The sequence below is a fragment of the Balaenoptera ricei genome, chromosome 1 (assembly GCF_028023285.1).
Source record: "Balaenoptera ricei isolate mBalRic1 chromosome 1, mBalRic1.hap2, whole genome shotgun sequence".
Lineage (NCBI taxonomy): Eukaryota > Metazoa > Chordata > Mammalia > Artiodactyla > Balaenopteridae > Balaenoptera > Balaenoptera ricei.
This window is the reverse complement of record NC_082639.1, coordinates 71,419,462-71,436,451: the sequence shown is the minus strand read 5'-3', so window position 1 is coordinate 71,436,451 and position 16,990 is coordinate 71,419,462. Positions and strand designations below refer to the sequence as shown.

At 34.1% G+C, this 16,990-nt stretch overlaps 1 protein-coding gene across 9 annotated transcripts in view; it reads right to left on the bottom strand.

Annotated features, from left to right (window-relative positions):
- Positions 1–16,990, bottom strand: part of ADGRL2 (adhesion G protein-coupled receptor L2) — a 212,078-nt gene that overhangs the window by 133,881 nt on the left and 61,207 nt on the right. For all 9 annotated transcript variants that reach the window (XM_059925141.1, XM_059925150.1, XM_059925126.1 and 6 more), the window contains exon 2: positions 12,054–12,225. In XM_059925141.1, the coding sequence (XP_059781124.1) occupies positions 12,054–12,126 (73 nt within the window). In that variant the 5' untranslated portion in view covers positions 12,127–12,225. The remainder of the gene's footprint in view (positions 1–12,053; positions 12,226–16,990) is intronic.

Here is a 16,990-nt window from a genome sequence, read left to right as displayed (position 1 = left end):
CCTTTAAGTCCGTGTTTAGTATTTTAGTACAAATAGAAATGGGATCAAGACGCAAAGATTCACCAGCCTTTTAGACTGGAGTCACACCTATATCCAGTCTTTTGTCACTAAAGGTTTTCTACTCAATCTTTGCTATCAGTCAATTAACAACACAGCTGAAACAATGGAGTGACAGCTCTCAAAGGTAAGCTTTCTGGTAAATAAACCAGGATCACAGAATCTACAGTGAGTGCCATTAATGCAACAAAAGTAAGAGCTTTTGAAAGCTAACAGGGATAGTCTCTATTTGCCTAAACTCTAAAACAAAGCGAAGGATTAAACTAGCTTCCTGGGGTAAGCAAACAAAAGGGAAAAGATAATGTCGAAAACCCATACCTGAAGGAGGGGCTGCAAAGGCATGCCTTTAACTACTTTATTGATGACTGCTAATCAGTGTTAACTGATAAATATAGTAAAAGTTAAAATTATTGTTGTGTTATTTCAGTTTTACAGTGTTCTGGGTAGTTAATCATTCTCAGCAATCATTTGTATTTTCAAAGGGAAATACTGATTTTTTTTAAAATGTAGGCCTGTGGCTGTATAACTTCTGAAGATTATTTGAAAGTTGCAGAGAGTTAGCAAGACTGGTCCTTCTGTAATACATATGTTACATATATTGCAAAATACAGTCAATCTTAATACAGTTTTTAATCTGAAATAGTAATGATTTTAAAAGCTTTGAAATAAGTGGGTTTTTTTTTTGATCATCACTATTAAGTTAAACAAGGCAGGAAAATACACCAGTGATCTGAAGCTAAATATTAAGTTCTACAGAAAGAAAAATGGACCGGAAGTAAGTAGAGCTTGGCAAAGGAACAATCTTGGCAGGCCTGTTTCTGCATCAGTAAACTGAACACTTCTACACTGCTAATCTCCAAGTTGAGATTCTAAGTCTAAAATTCTTCAATTCTACCAAAAAATTTTGTAAAACTATTTTGATCTCTGAGATACCAATATATGTTTAAAATTTGCTATTTACTTACTTTTTATTTGGCTTTAAAAAGATCATGGGGCTTCCCTGGTGGCGCAGTGGTTGAGAATCTACCTGCTAATGCAGGGGACACGGGTTCGAGCCCTGGTCTGGGAAGATCCCACATGCCGCGGAGCAACTAGGCCCGTGAGCCACAACTACTGAGCCTGCGCGTCTGGAGCCTGTGCTCCGCAACAAGAGAGGCCGCGATAGTGAAGAGGTCCTCGCACCGCGATGAAGAGTGGCGCCCGCTTGCCGCAACTAGAGAAAGCCCTTGCACAGAAACGAAGACTCAACACAGCCAAAAATAAATATAAAAATAAATAAATAAATAAAATATTAAAAAGATCATGAATCTAATGAACTTCATGACGAAATAAATGTAATTTGTGATTTGTATTAAAGCTAAAATAAATCAGATCAGTAACTTATCTTTATCTCTGATAGGAAAAGAAAATAAAATCATGTCCAATACTAATAATAAAGAAATAAAATCTTTGATTAAGTATAATACTATAAAGTGGAAAAATCGCTAGATCTTAAGCAGAGCTGTTTTTTGATAACCAGTTTACATTCAAGTACTCCCATCCTATACTCTTTTATGGTGTTAACATGTCAGGGTATTAATACTGAAGTGAAAATGACAACAATTCTTAGTTTTTAAAATATGTTGACTTTGAAAAATTAGTGAAATATAAACTTTTCCTAAATGGGTTAATAATATACACTTTGCATTACATGATTTTGTAATGTTACTTTAAGTAATAACATTTATAGTAAAATGCTATTCAAATGATGTTTCCATGTAACAGAATGAAAGCAGGACAGATCAATGGGGAACAGAGGATAATATTAGGGAGAAAGGGTCAGGCTGCATTGTTACTCAGGGATTTTTCAATACAAATCATCAGATAAAAGGTCAATAGAAAGCATATAAAATAGGACTAAAAGTGTAACAAAATACAAAAATGTGCAGTAAAAAGTTGCAAGGTAGCTTAGTTCCTTTTTTAAATGAAATGAATTATAAAACTGAAAGTGATGTTATTTCTATATTTCAACTGTGTTGTTAAGGTAAGAAATAAACCCCAATTTGCAAAGGTAGAAATCACTATCATGAAAAATCTGATTTTCTAGACTAAACATTTTAATACCTAAAACTCCTTGATACAGATGTCCTCTCACAGACCAGTGGCCTCAGCATCACGTGGGAGGTTATTAGAAATGCAGACTCTCAAGGACCATCCCAGATTACTGAATCAGAATCTACATTTTAACAGGATCCCCAAGTGAATTATATGTAAATTTTGAGGTGCACTGTTATAGATAAAGAAGATTAAAAACATCCAGCACGACCTCCCTTAAACTTCTTCTTCTCCTGTAAACATCTCTTCCTGAATCTTCCTCTCCCTGTATCAAAATATACATTCTTCTTTGCTAATGAGCCTCTCTATCCTTGCACTCGATCCCATTTCCTTTCTTTCTGCCTGGAAACAAATTCAGGTATTCAACACATCTACTACAAACAACCAAAAAAGAAAATTATAAAAAGTACTTTCCTCAAACAATAGAATACACTTAACCGGCACCACCTGTCTCCTTCACTTTACTTACAACTTTGGAATCAACCTGCTACCACCAATCACCTCATTACAGCATTCTGTCATATAAAAGTGGGTGTCTTAAAATCCAGCAGAGATTAGAGAATCATTATTCATAATAACCAAAAAGTGGAAACAACCCAAGGCCCTATCAACTGATGAATGATATACAAAATATGGTATAGCCATACAGTGGCATGTTATTTGTCCATAAAAAGGAATGAAGTACTGATACATGCTGCAACATGGATGAACCTTGAAAACATTCTGCCAAGTGAGAGAAGCCACACACAAAGGACCACACCTTGTATGATCTCATTTATATGAAATGTCCAGAACAGTCAAATTTATAGAGACAGAAAGTAGATTAGTGGTTGCCAGGGCTTGGGGGCATGCGAGGTTAGGGGGATAACTGCTACAGGGTATGAGGTTTCCTTTTTGGAGGGATTAAAATGTTCCAAAATTAATGTGGTGATGGTTGCACAACTCTGAATATACTAAAAAACACTGAACTCTACAGTCTAAGCGGGTGGATTGTATGGTATGTGAATGATATCTTAAGAAATCTGTTACCAAAAAATCCATGCTCTTTGAATACATTATATCCCTCATTTGGCATTTACAAAAAAAAAAAAAAAAAATCCAGCAGAGAGCTCTCTCCCCACAACCACCAGCAATGCCCCTATCCATCCTTTTCATTGTGTTTGACTAAGTTATTAGGTCCCTGACTCTTAATAACATATTATATTGACTCTAATCAAAACCTGAATTTAATATCAGGCATATGTACCACCTGGTTTAGATTTTAATACTACAAAGAGAAAAAAAAGAATCAGGAAGGGGAGAGAGAACAAATGATTATTAATATAAACACACACACATATATTAGAGACAAAGAGATAGATACAAAGCCATAGTAAGAAGTACTCTATGAATAACCAGCAAAATAAATGAGAATTTTACTTAACCTCTTTTTTTGATTAAACCCTTATGCAAAACAAAACTTTACTTTATCTGAATTCCTCTATTTTTTCCAAGAAATTGTGGTGTTCCTTGACATTCCAAAATTCCCAAAATGGAGAACTTCACTATAGGGTATTTTAATCTCTATTGTCCTGCTTTTTGCTTCTCTGTCTCTGTCTCTCTCTCTCTCTCACTAGCTCTCTTTCTCTCAACAACAACAAAAATACCTTAAAAATAAACTTTATTAAATAGACTAGATGCAAAACGAAATCATTTCAGTAGCATTATTATTGGAATCAAAAGAACAGTAACATTTTCATGCACAGTTCATTCTGTGTAAACATAAATTATATTCATTTCCTTCTCTTTCTTTTTTTTTTAACTGTTTTCTATTATCCATTTTTAATTTAGGTATGTCCTAACTTTATCTACTGTGTTAGTTAAAATCTGATTCATTCCAAATGATTAATATTAGTTTACTCCCTTGGCTCTCACCTTATAACAAAGTTAATTCCTAATGGATTAAAATTTTAAATGAAAACACATAAGAACTACAGGGAAATGCAAGTGAATAAATATTTAACTAATCTCAAGATTTTTAAGGATAAAAATAATGGAAGATCTCACAAAAGAAAAGAGCTAAACATCAAAAAGTAAGGAAAGAGGAAAAGGGGGTAAATAAAGCAAATCAAGTAAAATATTGATAATTGTTAAATCTGTGACTAGTATTATTTTATAAAATTCTCTCTTCTGTTTGAAATTTTCATTAAAAAATCAGTATGAATTAAAAGGCAAACAAATACATTTTTCATAATAAAAATCACAAAAGGATATCATCAAAGGGTTTAAAAAATAAGAAAAGCTGTAACAACATAAACAGAAAAACTGGCAAAGGTAGTGAACAAAAAAATTCACATCAAAATTACAAATGGCCAATAAGTAAATCCATACAAAATGTTTTTGTCCTCACAATTATCCCCCAAATTACAAATTTAATTTATAATCAGATATCTTTTTTTCACATATCTAAGTGTCAATTCTTTTAAAAATTTAAAATCAGTGCTGGTAAAGCATATAGATTGATACTTTCACGCAGTAGTCAAAGAGAACATTGGTATAACCCTTCCAAAAAGCCAGTTTGGAAGATGTATACATGCCTGATATAATAATCAGAGTTCTAGAATTCCAGTCCCAGGAAACAACCAAATATGATGAAAAAGATTTATATAGATATTTATTTTACTTATACTTGAAAGAAATTAGGTTCAAATGGCCAACAGGTAGAGAGGGAGGATTAAATCAGTTTTGACATATACATGATAAATTACAATGCAGTTGTTAAAATCTATTATCTAAATATATAATGACAGGGTAATACAAGTTATGATAATAAAGTGGAAAAAATCAGAATATAAAAGTATATGGAAATGAAGAACCTAATTTTGTTTTATACATTGTAATTTTGTTTTTATCATGTGTGTTGGGGAAAAAGAAGGAAATGTATGGTGGTTATATCAAGGTCTAGAATTATGAAAAATTTTAAATGCTTATCTTAATTTTCTTATTTTTTATCTTTTCTCATAAGAACATATTACATTCAAAATCAGGAGGAGGGGAAAACTTTTAGGAAAAATAAACCCTCAAAGCAAGAATAATAGCAAACATAAAAGTCAAATTCAGGAGAGTCCCATGATGACATGGAGGGATTATAAATGTTGTTTTTGCTTCCAGAAGCTATTATATGAAATTCCCTTCTCAGCCTTACATTTTAGCCAAAAGATCCCAGGGCCGAGGCTAGATATTCTCCTGGAATCACTTCTGTCAAGTTGACAAAAGGAGTAAAAGAATAGGGTTGAAAGATGTCATGAGATATTCACTAATCCACATTGATGTCTAATACATGTAGACTGCACGGCTGTCATATGTCGTTCTCTGTCTTGCAGGAGGTGAAAAGAAAATAAAGACTACCATAGGGTACCAAGCATACATTTCAGTAAGACACTCCCTTAGTAATGTGGCAGATAGATAGTTCTTTGAGAACTACCAGTTCTACATAATACTCAGATGTGCTCAATCATTTGTATTATCTTATTCTCTAATACCACGACCTAGTATATAAAAAAGTGAAAAGGTACATTAATTCAAAAAATGAGGCAAGAGATTCATCACGACTGAAATTACTTAGTAAGGAGTAATGAACACAATTCCCGTTCAGAAAAATTAAGGTGCTTTACATGTCTCCTGTGCTTTTAATTAAGCCACCTTTAATACACTGTTGATTATTTCAAAATATAACCGTAACGGTGATAAATGTCTAATATGAATGTAAAATCAGTATTTCAAAAATTTACTTTTGTATGGACAAGTTTATGACCTCTTTACTTTTAGCAAATTACTTCATAACAGATTTATTAAATAAATATTTGATGCAGTCTTTTCTGTCAGAATATGGAGGTTTGCAAAAATTAAACAGCCAAGCAATACAGTGTTATTGAGGTCTGTGTTTAACACACTGATTTATAACACTTTTCTACTAGCAATAGACCTATTAGTGAATCAACAGAGATTATGGATAAGTCAACCTTTCTAAACACTGGAAAAAGAAGCAAAAGAGGATGAAATAGGGTGGGAAGTGGGGAGGAAAAGTGGGGAGAAGAAAAAAATCAACAAGCAAGCACTAGAACTTAATCTCCATATATACTAAATATGGCATAATTTAACACTGAATATTGGTATTTAAAATGACAAAAGTATACTCCAAATTAACTTTTTTAAAGATGCCAGGGTATCCAATAAGTTTAATCTTATTTTTTTTCAATTTTGAGTCATAATCAGAACTAATATACCTTGCTCTTAAATCCTGGTAGGAGTACTATAAGGCATTTCATTTTTACAAGATCAGAAGCAACGTCATATAATATGTAAGTGGCATTAATATTTATATTTTTGAAAATGAATTACATCAGTACCTATGCAGAAGAATGCTGCTGTAGTCAAACTACATTGCACTCATATAACACAATAAAGAATATTTAGTGTCCTAAGAGCAATATAGTTAGGTACTTTCTTAAGGAATAATATTGCATTAATCTGCACTAAAAATATAAATAAAATCATTTTAAAAAATGCTTTGTTTTAAATCAATGTTAATTTACATAATTTGCAAATTTAAAAAATAAGGTTACATTTGCCTGCAGCAAACACAGATATGCCGTACAATTCCTATTAATTTAATGAGAGTTGTGACCCCCATTAAGTTTAACAGGAGTCATACGGCCAAATCCCCATGTACCTTGCTGAAAATTTACCTCCTAGCTTTCAACTAATCAAATAATCCGAAATGAACAAAAGTAGTCAATTTTGCTAGACTGGGAAATGTAAAGTCCCTACAGTAAAGTCAATTCAGCATTATGATGGCAATGGCCATGTAGTTAATCCCAACAAGAAAAAGAACAAGGTTATAACAGTGAGAAGAGACAAACTGAAGCAAGGGTGGTTTAGGAGCGCTGAAAACAACATTTACCCTTCACAGAAAATACGTTCTGTTTTCTCCAATGTGGAGTCAATTTTCCAACTTTTTTCTTTCTTAGTACAATGTCTAAAAAGAGTAAAAAAAAGAAAATCCCTTTTTGAAGCCTAAAATTATGCCCAAGGAGGCTGATCAGACGGATAAAGAACCATATGAAAAGGTATAGATAACTGGTTACAACTTCTGAATCACAGTGAATTAAATCATAATTTTTTCTGGAAAAACTTTTCAAAAGTTACTTTATAGCCACAGCCATGCAACCATATACCTCACCTCAACTACCCACACACCATATTACAGCGGTTCTTAAGTGTGATGCGGAGCAACGTCAGCCTCATGCCAGAAATTTTTCAGAAATGCAAATGCTTGGGGCCCCACCCCAGACCTTCCAGGTGATTCTTCTGCTCAAGTTTGAGAACTACTGCAATACTTTATTTCACATCCATGCTGTTCTCTCTCCGCTGGTTTTTTCTCCACCACCATGCTCACCACTGCCTTTACCTAGCTTGTGCAGCTCATACTGAGATTCAGCTCAAGAATCACCATCACTTCAGGCTGGAAGCATTTCTTGACACACACCCAATGCTTCTGGAATATCACCATCATGGCACTTATCACCCTGTTATTACAACTGTTTATTGTCCCCTCTTCCAACTATTAAGACCACGACCCTCTTCAAAGATTTATGCTATTCAGTGATGGATATAGAATAAGTGGTTACCATAAGCCAGGCATTGTTCTAGGCATTTGCATGTTGATGAACAACAAAAAAGATCCCTGCCCTTGTGAAGGTGACATTCTGTGTATGTGTATGTGTGTGTGTGTGTGTGTGTGTGTGTGTGTGTAAATATAAATTCTGTACATTTTATTACATATATGCATCAATAAAAGAATGAAAGATAAAAAGAATAAATAAATATAGGTCTGAATTATTCTAATCTTTCTTAAGTTTAACCTTGGAGAACGAAGTTACTATTCCTTCCACTAAATTTATAGACCATTCTGAAAAAAATATTTATAGGCCAAAACAGGTTTTTTAAATTCATAAGTGATCCCTAGATCTACTATTTTCCTGCCACTCAACTAGCAAAAAGACCCTACAGCCAAATATCATTTTTTACTAAGACATAATTAACACAAAAATCATTGTAAAATGTGCTTACAGAATTTAAAAGTACAGTAAAAACTGCTAAGATACTATTTCTACAGCTATGTTCTTAAATGTTCTTGATGTATATAAATAAATATGTAAAGCTGTATCTGGCATATGTGGCATTTTCACCTGGCATATTTTCTTTGAAATAAGGATAAGCAACAATGTAATTCGAGTTAATTAACTAAAATTTCGACTAATGAAATCTAATTACATACTCACTGCATAAAGAATTCAACCTGAAATCCATATTACCTACTTCACTGAAGAACTGCTATTATTTGTAACTTGTCACTTGAGCAAGCCTTCATATATCTGACTTATGCTGGCCAGGGCTCCATTATATAGCATAATTTAATTCTCTAGGACATAAAAATTCAGTTTACTTTCCTACTTACTGATACATGTTTCCACAGTGGGTTACTTGGCTTGTAAAAATTGGCCAAAAGAATCAAAGCACCCCAGTTTCTCAACAAAACTGATTTTTAAAGGGCTTGATGTTAGTCCTCTAAGAGTAAAATAAATTCTAAAAACACAAAATATTGTGAAAGTTTGGTCTTTTATAATCATTTTTTATTTGAAAATTCTAAACATAATTTTCAAAAAAACACAGGAGAGACTTTAAGAATAAATAAAACATTGTTCCTACTTTGCAAAAACCAGTAAATTTTAACAGGTAAGACTTTATTCTTAAACAATAATTGATAGAAATGGAGAAGATAAGCTAATTCTAACAATTAAACCTTTATATAGGGCTTCCCTGGTGGCGCAGTGGTTGAGAATCTGCCTGCCAATGCAGGGGACGCGGGTTCGAGCCCTGGTCTGGGAAGATCCCACATGCCGCGGAGCGGCTGGGCCCGTGAGCCACAACTGCTGAGCCTGCGCGTCTGGAGCCTGTGCTCTGCAACAAGAGAGGCCCGCGCACTGCGATGAAGAGTGGCCCCCGCTCGCCGCAACTAGAGAAAGCCCTCGCACAGAAACGAAGACCCAACACAGCCATGAACAGATAAATAAATAAAATAAAATTTAAAAAAATTAAAAAAAAAAACTTTATATAATTAGCTTTTACCATGGTAAAACTTAAAAAAAAAAATGCTTAGTGATTTGCTCTTTAACATGCACACAAAACATGACATATTTATAATGTTTGCCTGGACTTAGAACAAATACATAATTCCTCCTTGCATATATGGAAATTTACCTCTCATATATACAGATGTAAAACAAATCCAAAATTATGTTAAGCCTTTAAAATTATACACTAAGGTAAAACACTACTGTAAACAGGGGAAAAGAAAGCTCTGAAAAGGAAGGCACGGTCCATGGCTGAATACAATACACAGGCTTGTTTTGTTTAAAAACAAAATCTTAATTAGTTGCTACTACTTAAAAAATCTAACGACTGGTTTCTACTGAAAAGTCAGAAGACCGGCAAAACCAGGCTAAACACTGGAAAGGCAACCATGGTTCCTCCAGCAAGCACTTTCCTGCTTGCTGCAGACCTCCACTGGCCTGCTGCACTCAAGTTACTTTGTCTGCTTGGCCCAATAGGTAGGTATTTGAGGTTTTGACCCCTGCACAAGACCACAAGCTCCTGAAGAGCAGGACCTGTGCCTTGTGCATTTTTGAACCCCAAGCACCTGGCTCAATTTAGTCACTCAATAAATGAGGAAGGAGGGAGGAAACCATCTAGAAAACCTTATCTGAGCTTATCGGCAAAGATCCAGGAGCTGATAAAAGAAGTGCTCTATATATAGTGCTCTAAATAGCTATAAGATTTGAAAAGTGCTCTAAATAGCTATAAGATTTGAAAAGGTAACAATCATGTAAGGGCCCCGAAGAAACTTAATGGCTGAATAATTAAATTTATATCTTCTTTCCTGTGCCCTCATACCCAACTTTGATTGGTTTTCTCTATAGGTGTTCACAAAGCATTATCTGCTTGCTGGCAATAAAGGACTATCATGTCACGTAAAACTTTTCTAAGACAAAACCACGCGACGCTGGATCAATGTTCTAACAGTGAAGTGCACAGTAACTCTGTACCCTCACAGTTAGTAGTGTGGGTTCGTCCCAGGTTCTTTTTACCTGTAGGAGGGAACTGCTTCAAAAGCAACAACCCCTGGCCTGATGCGCCAAAAATGAAATTTCTCTTAACAGCAGATATGCATCCTGACCTGATAGGTGACACTAGAAATAAAACTGCAGTATCTCATGAAAAAGTCTCTGGTTTGCTAGCCCCCTGCTGAGTTAAGCTCCTGTGCCAGCAAAGTGGTCTCTATCTTGATTGGAAAATTTTTTATTATGTGGACTAATGAGCCATTGATCTACACCTGGAATCTTTTTAAATGTATAAAAACATTCAAACATGACAGCAGGAATTCAGTTAGTTTTTCCCTCCACAAAAACAGATGCAAAATTATAGACTATACACAAGATTTTCATAACAACCCAAGCCAGAGATTCATATTATTAACTCAGTTTCTGCTCGTTGTTTATCATTACAGTACTATTCATTCAGACATTACATTTTAATGTCAGATTTGATGTATCTTTCAATTCTGATGCAAACAGCAATATCTTCTGAAAATAAAATATTAACCCATTTGTAACTTTCATGTGTGACAAATCCAAGTGAGCATTATTTACTTTCTGAATACAGAAGTTCTTATGTTAAAATTTTTCTCAACTTGTTATTTATCTGAATTATATTATTAAGTTATGTCAATATGTTGAAAGTAGGGGACTGGGACAGCAAGGAGAAGTGATGAAACATAATTTTGGAACAAGCAATTCAAATAGAATTCTTTCCGAAAAATGTTAACATTTTGAAGCTTATTACAAAGACATCAGAATAATAAGCTTCTATCTATTAGTTGACAGTATGCCTTTTTTTTCCATCTCCAATTTTATTAATAGGTATAAATGGGATCATTTAAAAGTACATATAAAGCCAATTTAAAAATTCTAAGACATTTTCTTCAAGAATATTTAATTGTGACCAAAAAATCCATTATATTTTACATGCATTTCTCCGAGATTTTGCATTCTTTCACAGATTTTACAAGGTTAATATAATTTCATGCTGAATACAATGACTGCCACTACCAACTAGCTATAAAATTAACACATCTTAGCCCCACATTAACTTCTGACCTGCTCTGTAAAAAGCACCTGGAAGGGTGTTATTTTCACATGGAAATAACATGTAAGACTAAAGAAATAACAGATACCAGAAAATCCATATAGTAATTATGGTTTCAATTATTTCATTAACCCTCTAAAGTGTCTCTACTTCTTTAAAAATCAGGTCTGTCTTCAAAAAAGATAACATTAGAAAGGAAGCACTACAAAAAATAACTTTTTCCAGAAAATATAAAAAAATTTTACTTAGAAGTTTTAGAACAATGATCACACTTAAGAAGCACACAAAACTAAAGATGAAATGAAAGAGTTGCCACAAAATATTTTCAGTTTTACTGGCATAAATTCAGTCAATAAACGTAACATATATACCAAAGCAAAGCTTTCATTTAGTTCTCTCAGGATTATTTACAATGATTATATTTACAAATGTATGTAAAATATAAATTCAGATTTCTATCACTTTCTATAATATATAGCTGTGTAATAAAAATAATTCAACAACCAGAAAAAGAATATGACATTCAGGAAATCTTTTTAACACTTAATTCTAAAATAATAAAAAAATATTCATTCGAGCCACTTCTACATAAAAAGAAGATTGCATAGTTTAAGTTCTCCTGAACTTAAAAAATAAAATTTAAACTGTTACCTTACCTTCTGTATTCGGTAAGAAGCTGATTATAATGATAAACCACAGGCTTCGCATTCTGCAACCAGAAGACACCATTATTGATCCCTTTAAATATTTCTTTGTATTCCTTAATGAATCTAGTTATAAATGTCCAGCTTCATCGAACCCAGCAGTCTGCATCATTGATCCTCATATCTGAAAAACAAACAAATCCATCATTTACTCTATGGTCCTGCAATGTCACAAAAGATGAAAAAATAATAATAACTCCTCTCTTTCCCTCCTTGCCTCCCTCTTTCTCCTAAGTATAAAAAAAATGGCATATATTTTGATTCTATATGCAGCAGGAAGTTGCTCCTATACACTGGATATCTGAGCTTTGCATTCTGGAAACAATCAAAACCCCCCAAAATTAAAGGTAATCAGAACATATGAACTCACATAATAGTTATATAATTCCCAAAGATAAATTTTTCTTTGAAAAGATTAAAAAGTTATTCTAGAATAATATATCTGCCTTTCAATGCCACGTATTAGTCATTTTATCAAAGTACTAGCTTTGGTACACAATACCTCCAACAAAATTTCATAAATACATACACTTTCTTTGTTTCTAGTGATGGTAACAGCAGTATTATCTACTCTTTTATCCTGTTACCTTGCAAAGTACATTACAGATATAATGAAACAGTTTATTTTTCTATTCAAGGGTGTACAATTTTTAATATATGGTTGTACTTTATATCATAATGGCATTCCAAACACCACATAGCAAACTGTTATTTATCTGACTACTAGTTATTCATAAAGGGAGCAGTTTAATAAAATGATTGCTCTTAACTATTTCATTTTAAACTTTTAGATTTTCATATATCAGTTTTTCTTACAGCAAAACTTAGTAAGATCAAACCCATATCCTTGAGCAGTTTAGTCCATCCACTGGACCCAAATAAAACCGCAGACCATGATGATTATATCTCCAGGGTTGCATCACTATTTTTAAAAAACCAAGGGAGGGGTGGCAAAGAATATAAAAACCAAGAGCCAAGTTTAATTCTGACTAGCCCTTAAGGACACAGTTCTTCAACTGCAGAGGATACAAAAACTCCAGAAGTGATTTAATCAGCATTTCTAAGTTCCCAGGATCACGTGAAACCAGGTTATTTGCTGGGTTCTACTGAAGTGTTTTACTGCTTTCTAGGGTAGCATGAGGAATCAAAGAGTAAATACCAGCTTTACAATACACATACTATGAAGGCAGTTCCAAAATATATACAGCCTCCTGATCTAGCTTCTGAGGGTAAAGAAATTACAAATTCTTCCTTTAAAGTTTTCCCATGTTATCCTTAACCTGGTGCAAATAAAGAGTTTTTTTAAAGTGGAGTACTGAAAGTTACATGAGGTTGTGTCTATAACTCAAATCACATGAACTCTTACATAATTTAGATGCTATCGCTAAAGCATAAAGAAAATTTAGAAAACCAAATTTCCCTAGATAACTTTGAGTTCTCTATTTCACATTATCTGAGCTACTCTGCATTTGCTACATTCTTAATGCATCATATGTGATTCTATTAGCCGGTCACTATATTCTGCTATCACTTCCCTACAATGTAACTTCAATGGAAAAGGGGTCAGATGCTAAATGGTTTGGAACACTTATGCTATAAAGTCACTATCTTGCTTCACCAACAAACACACAGAAAGAAGGTAAAAAATTAATCTGAAGTCATTATCTAGTGTTTAAATATGAAGACCCATAAAACCACAAAAGGAACTAGCAAGATACTTTTGTCATAAGAAGTTTATTTTATCACGCCTATAGTTTCTGAGATAAAACTGCTTCCATATACATCTCCATGATCCATAATCAGCCCAGTTTTTTTAGCTCTCTCTGAAACCTGTGAAGACAATTAGGTATCATAATGAGGGAATCAGAATTGGCATCACCAAGTTCTAAGAACACCTCAGATGTTCTTAGAAATAAAACAAAAACAAAGGGAAAAGCAAGCTTCCTCCTCTGCATGCCATAAATATAAAAAGAAGAATAATACATCAAAAATTAATCTGATGGGGCTTCTCTGGTGGCGCAGTGGTTGAGAGTCTGCCTGCCAATGCAGGGGACACGGGTTCGAGCCCTGGTCTGGGAGGATCCCACATGCCGCGGAGCAACTAGGCCCGTGAGCCACAGCTACTGAGCCTGCGCGTCTGGAGCCTGTGCTCCGCAACAAGAGAGGCCGCGATAGTGAGAGGCCCGCGCACCGCGATGAAGAGTGGCCTCCACTTGCCGCAACTGGAGAAAGCCCTCGCACAGAAACAAAGACCCAACACAGCCATAAATAAATAAATAACTAAATAAATAAAATGTAAAGGAAAAAAAAAAAAAAAAGCAGCTCCCTTAAAAAAAAAAAAATTAATCTGATGGAGGAGACACATGGCACACAACCCTGAAAAACTGGCTGGCTCTCTATTCATTCTTCACTCTGAGCTCCCAAAGACTATTCAAAAGACAAAACCAAAAGTAAACCTTCCATTTACAACTGCTGTGCAAAGTACCTGCCTTAAAACTGCAAGCTATTTTATATAAAGCACAGAGAGAAGTCAGATAATTTCATGGCCTGTCATATCAAAAAGGCTAATCAGTGAACAATTTCTTACATCCCACCGACTGGTCAATGATTGGCTCAAGCAATTAGAATAATTTTAATGTGTGGAAGAGGTGCATTAATTTTACTTGTAGTAGCCTTTGGAATGCTCCCGATTTAAGCGAAGAATTCTGACTACCCAGGTTTTGGTTGTAATGGGTATTTTCATTTCAATGAACTAATGCATACAGGCTGCGTGCCCACATGCACAGCCCTTGAACACATTTCCACTTTCTTAAAACGATCCAAGATCGGTCTGTCTTTGGTCATCCGCTATTTGAAAGAGTCCTTGTTTGTGGGAAGAAAGAGAAGGAAGACATCAGGGACTGACGACTGCCTTGTAAGAAACAGCTGCCAAGATAGGAAAACCTCTGTTAGTGAAGGGAAAAGGAGGAGGAAACCACACAACCCAGACCTCTTTTGTGGTCTCTGGCCAGGATACAATATTTTATGAACTGATTTTAACTATACGCTCTAGTCAACTATGAGACTTAGTATAAATGATTGTTTCTAACAAACAGAAAGAGATTCTGGAATGTAATAAAGTCATGGCTTCTTTCGCCCAAATAAAGCTTAAGTCCATCCATCTGTCTGTGCAATGAGTAAAAGAATATCAAATTTATTTTTCTCATTCTACTATCTACATCCAATCACTTTCACATCAAATAAAATTATTTTCTAAAGTTCAAGCTTTAAATGCAATTTTGAAAACAGTCAGAAGATTTTACTGCTGTGATCCAAATTAAAGACAACCTTCCATTAAAAAATTTAATGAAAACTGAAATACTTAGCAGACCATAATCAGCTAAGGATAGAATGAATAAATAATCAAACATGGTGAAACTAATCCCAAGAAAACATTGCTCCTAAGTCAAACTGGAGCCACAAGACACTCACTGGCAGAGATGTAGCCAACAGACTCTATATAACTACCTGCAAAATGAAGCTCAGTAAAAGTGTCTCACAATGCAAAACAAGAACAAAAACAAGGAACAAAACCAGAAAAGGGATATTAAAGTTTCTTTCAACAAACAGAAATGATTAAGTGATTCCCCATATTAAAAACCAGTTTGTCCTTAGATTTTTAGAAAAACTCTTCCCAAGAACTTCAGGGAAAAATTGGGAGGGTAAAGGCACAGATGAAACCCCACATAATGCTAAGTAACAGTTCATTGCTTAATAAAAACTGAAACAGAACATTTCTACTCAAACTACAAATGACTATTTCTTTTCTTCTCCTTCAAATAAGGAGATTCAAACTATTTCATCCTAACCTTGTTTCTATAACCACCTGCCATTGTCTACCAAACCTCTGTCAAGATTTTTTTTAGAGTAAGTATCCTATTACTCTGTCATGTAAAAAGTCAATTAATGCATCATTACTACTAAACCTTCCAAAGCTGAACAACGATTTCCAGGAACATGCCTCAGCATTGTTTATATCCCAACAGTCCTCAATGTTTTATACACTACTTACAATGTACAGTTAGCTGTAGCCTTTCAGACAGTAACCTGCTTATACTTATTAGCTGCATTAAACATCCCATGCCTTAAACTGTCAGCAAAATTAAGAAACCATTACTAATCAGTTTTAATATTTGTGTATTTATGTTACATTACTAAGAAATCACATTTAACCTTATATATGATGATATCTGTCTAGCAAACATAGAAAAAAAATAAAACCCATTTGTTGAAAAGCATCAGTAAGTAGGATATACAGCATGCTTCAAATTAATGAGAGAAAAAGATAATTTAAATTTTTCTAAAAATGGTTAACTGAGCTGATATTCTATTAAGTGCAAAGCCACTAAAGATTCATATCTAAAGCTTTATCTTTGATTTCTACTCATGGACACGGAACTACTGTGAACACCGGATATTATGCCCAAACAACCATAAGCATGAGAACCGGAGAGGCAAAGAGCCATCTTAAGCAGGAAACCTACCAAAGTTACCCATCCTTGTTATTATGCACTAATGCTGTGTAAAATGAAACATTCACGCTTTGGGTAAGCCTAAAATTCTATGCGCTAAGTGTATGTCAATTTTAAATGAGAGTTAAAGACAGCTGTAAAAAATCAGTCTTTCTGATCTAATTTGTGCTATAAAATTATAATCACTATGGGACAGAATTTACTAACGAAAGAAAGCTGCTTTTCTATGTTTTACCAAAACAACAATAACAACAGCAACAGGATGGTACTAACCCCACTCTGCCCCCACTGCAAAGGTTTAGAAAATAAAAAAATAAATTGCAGAATTTCCCCTTCTTGTTAACACAGGAGAAAACATCAACACCCTTGGGATTTTTC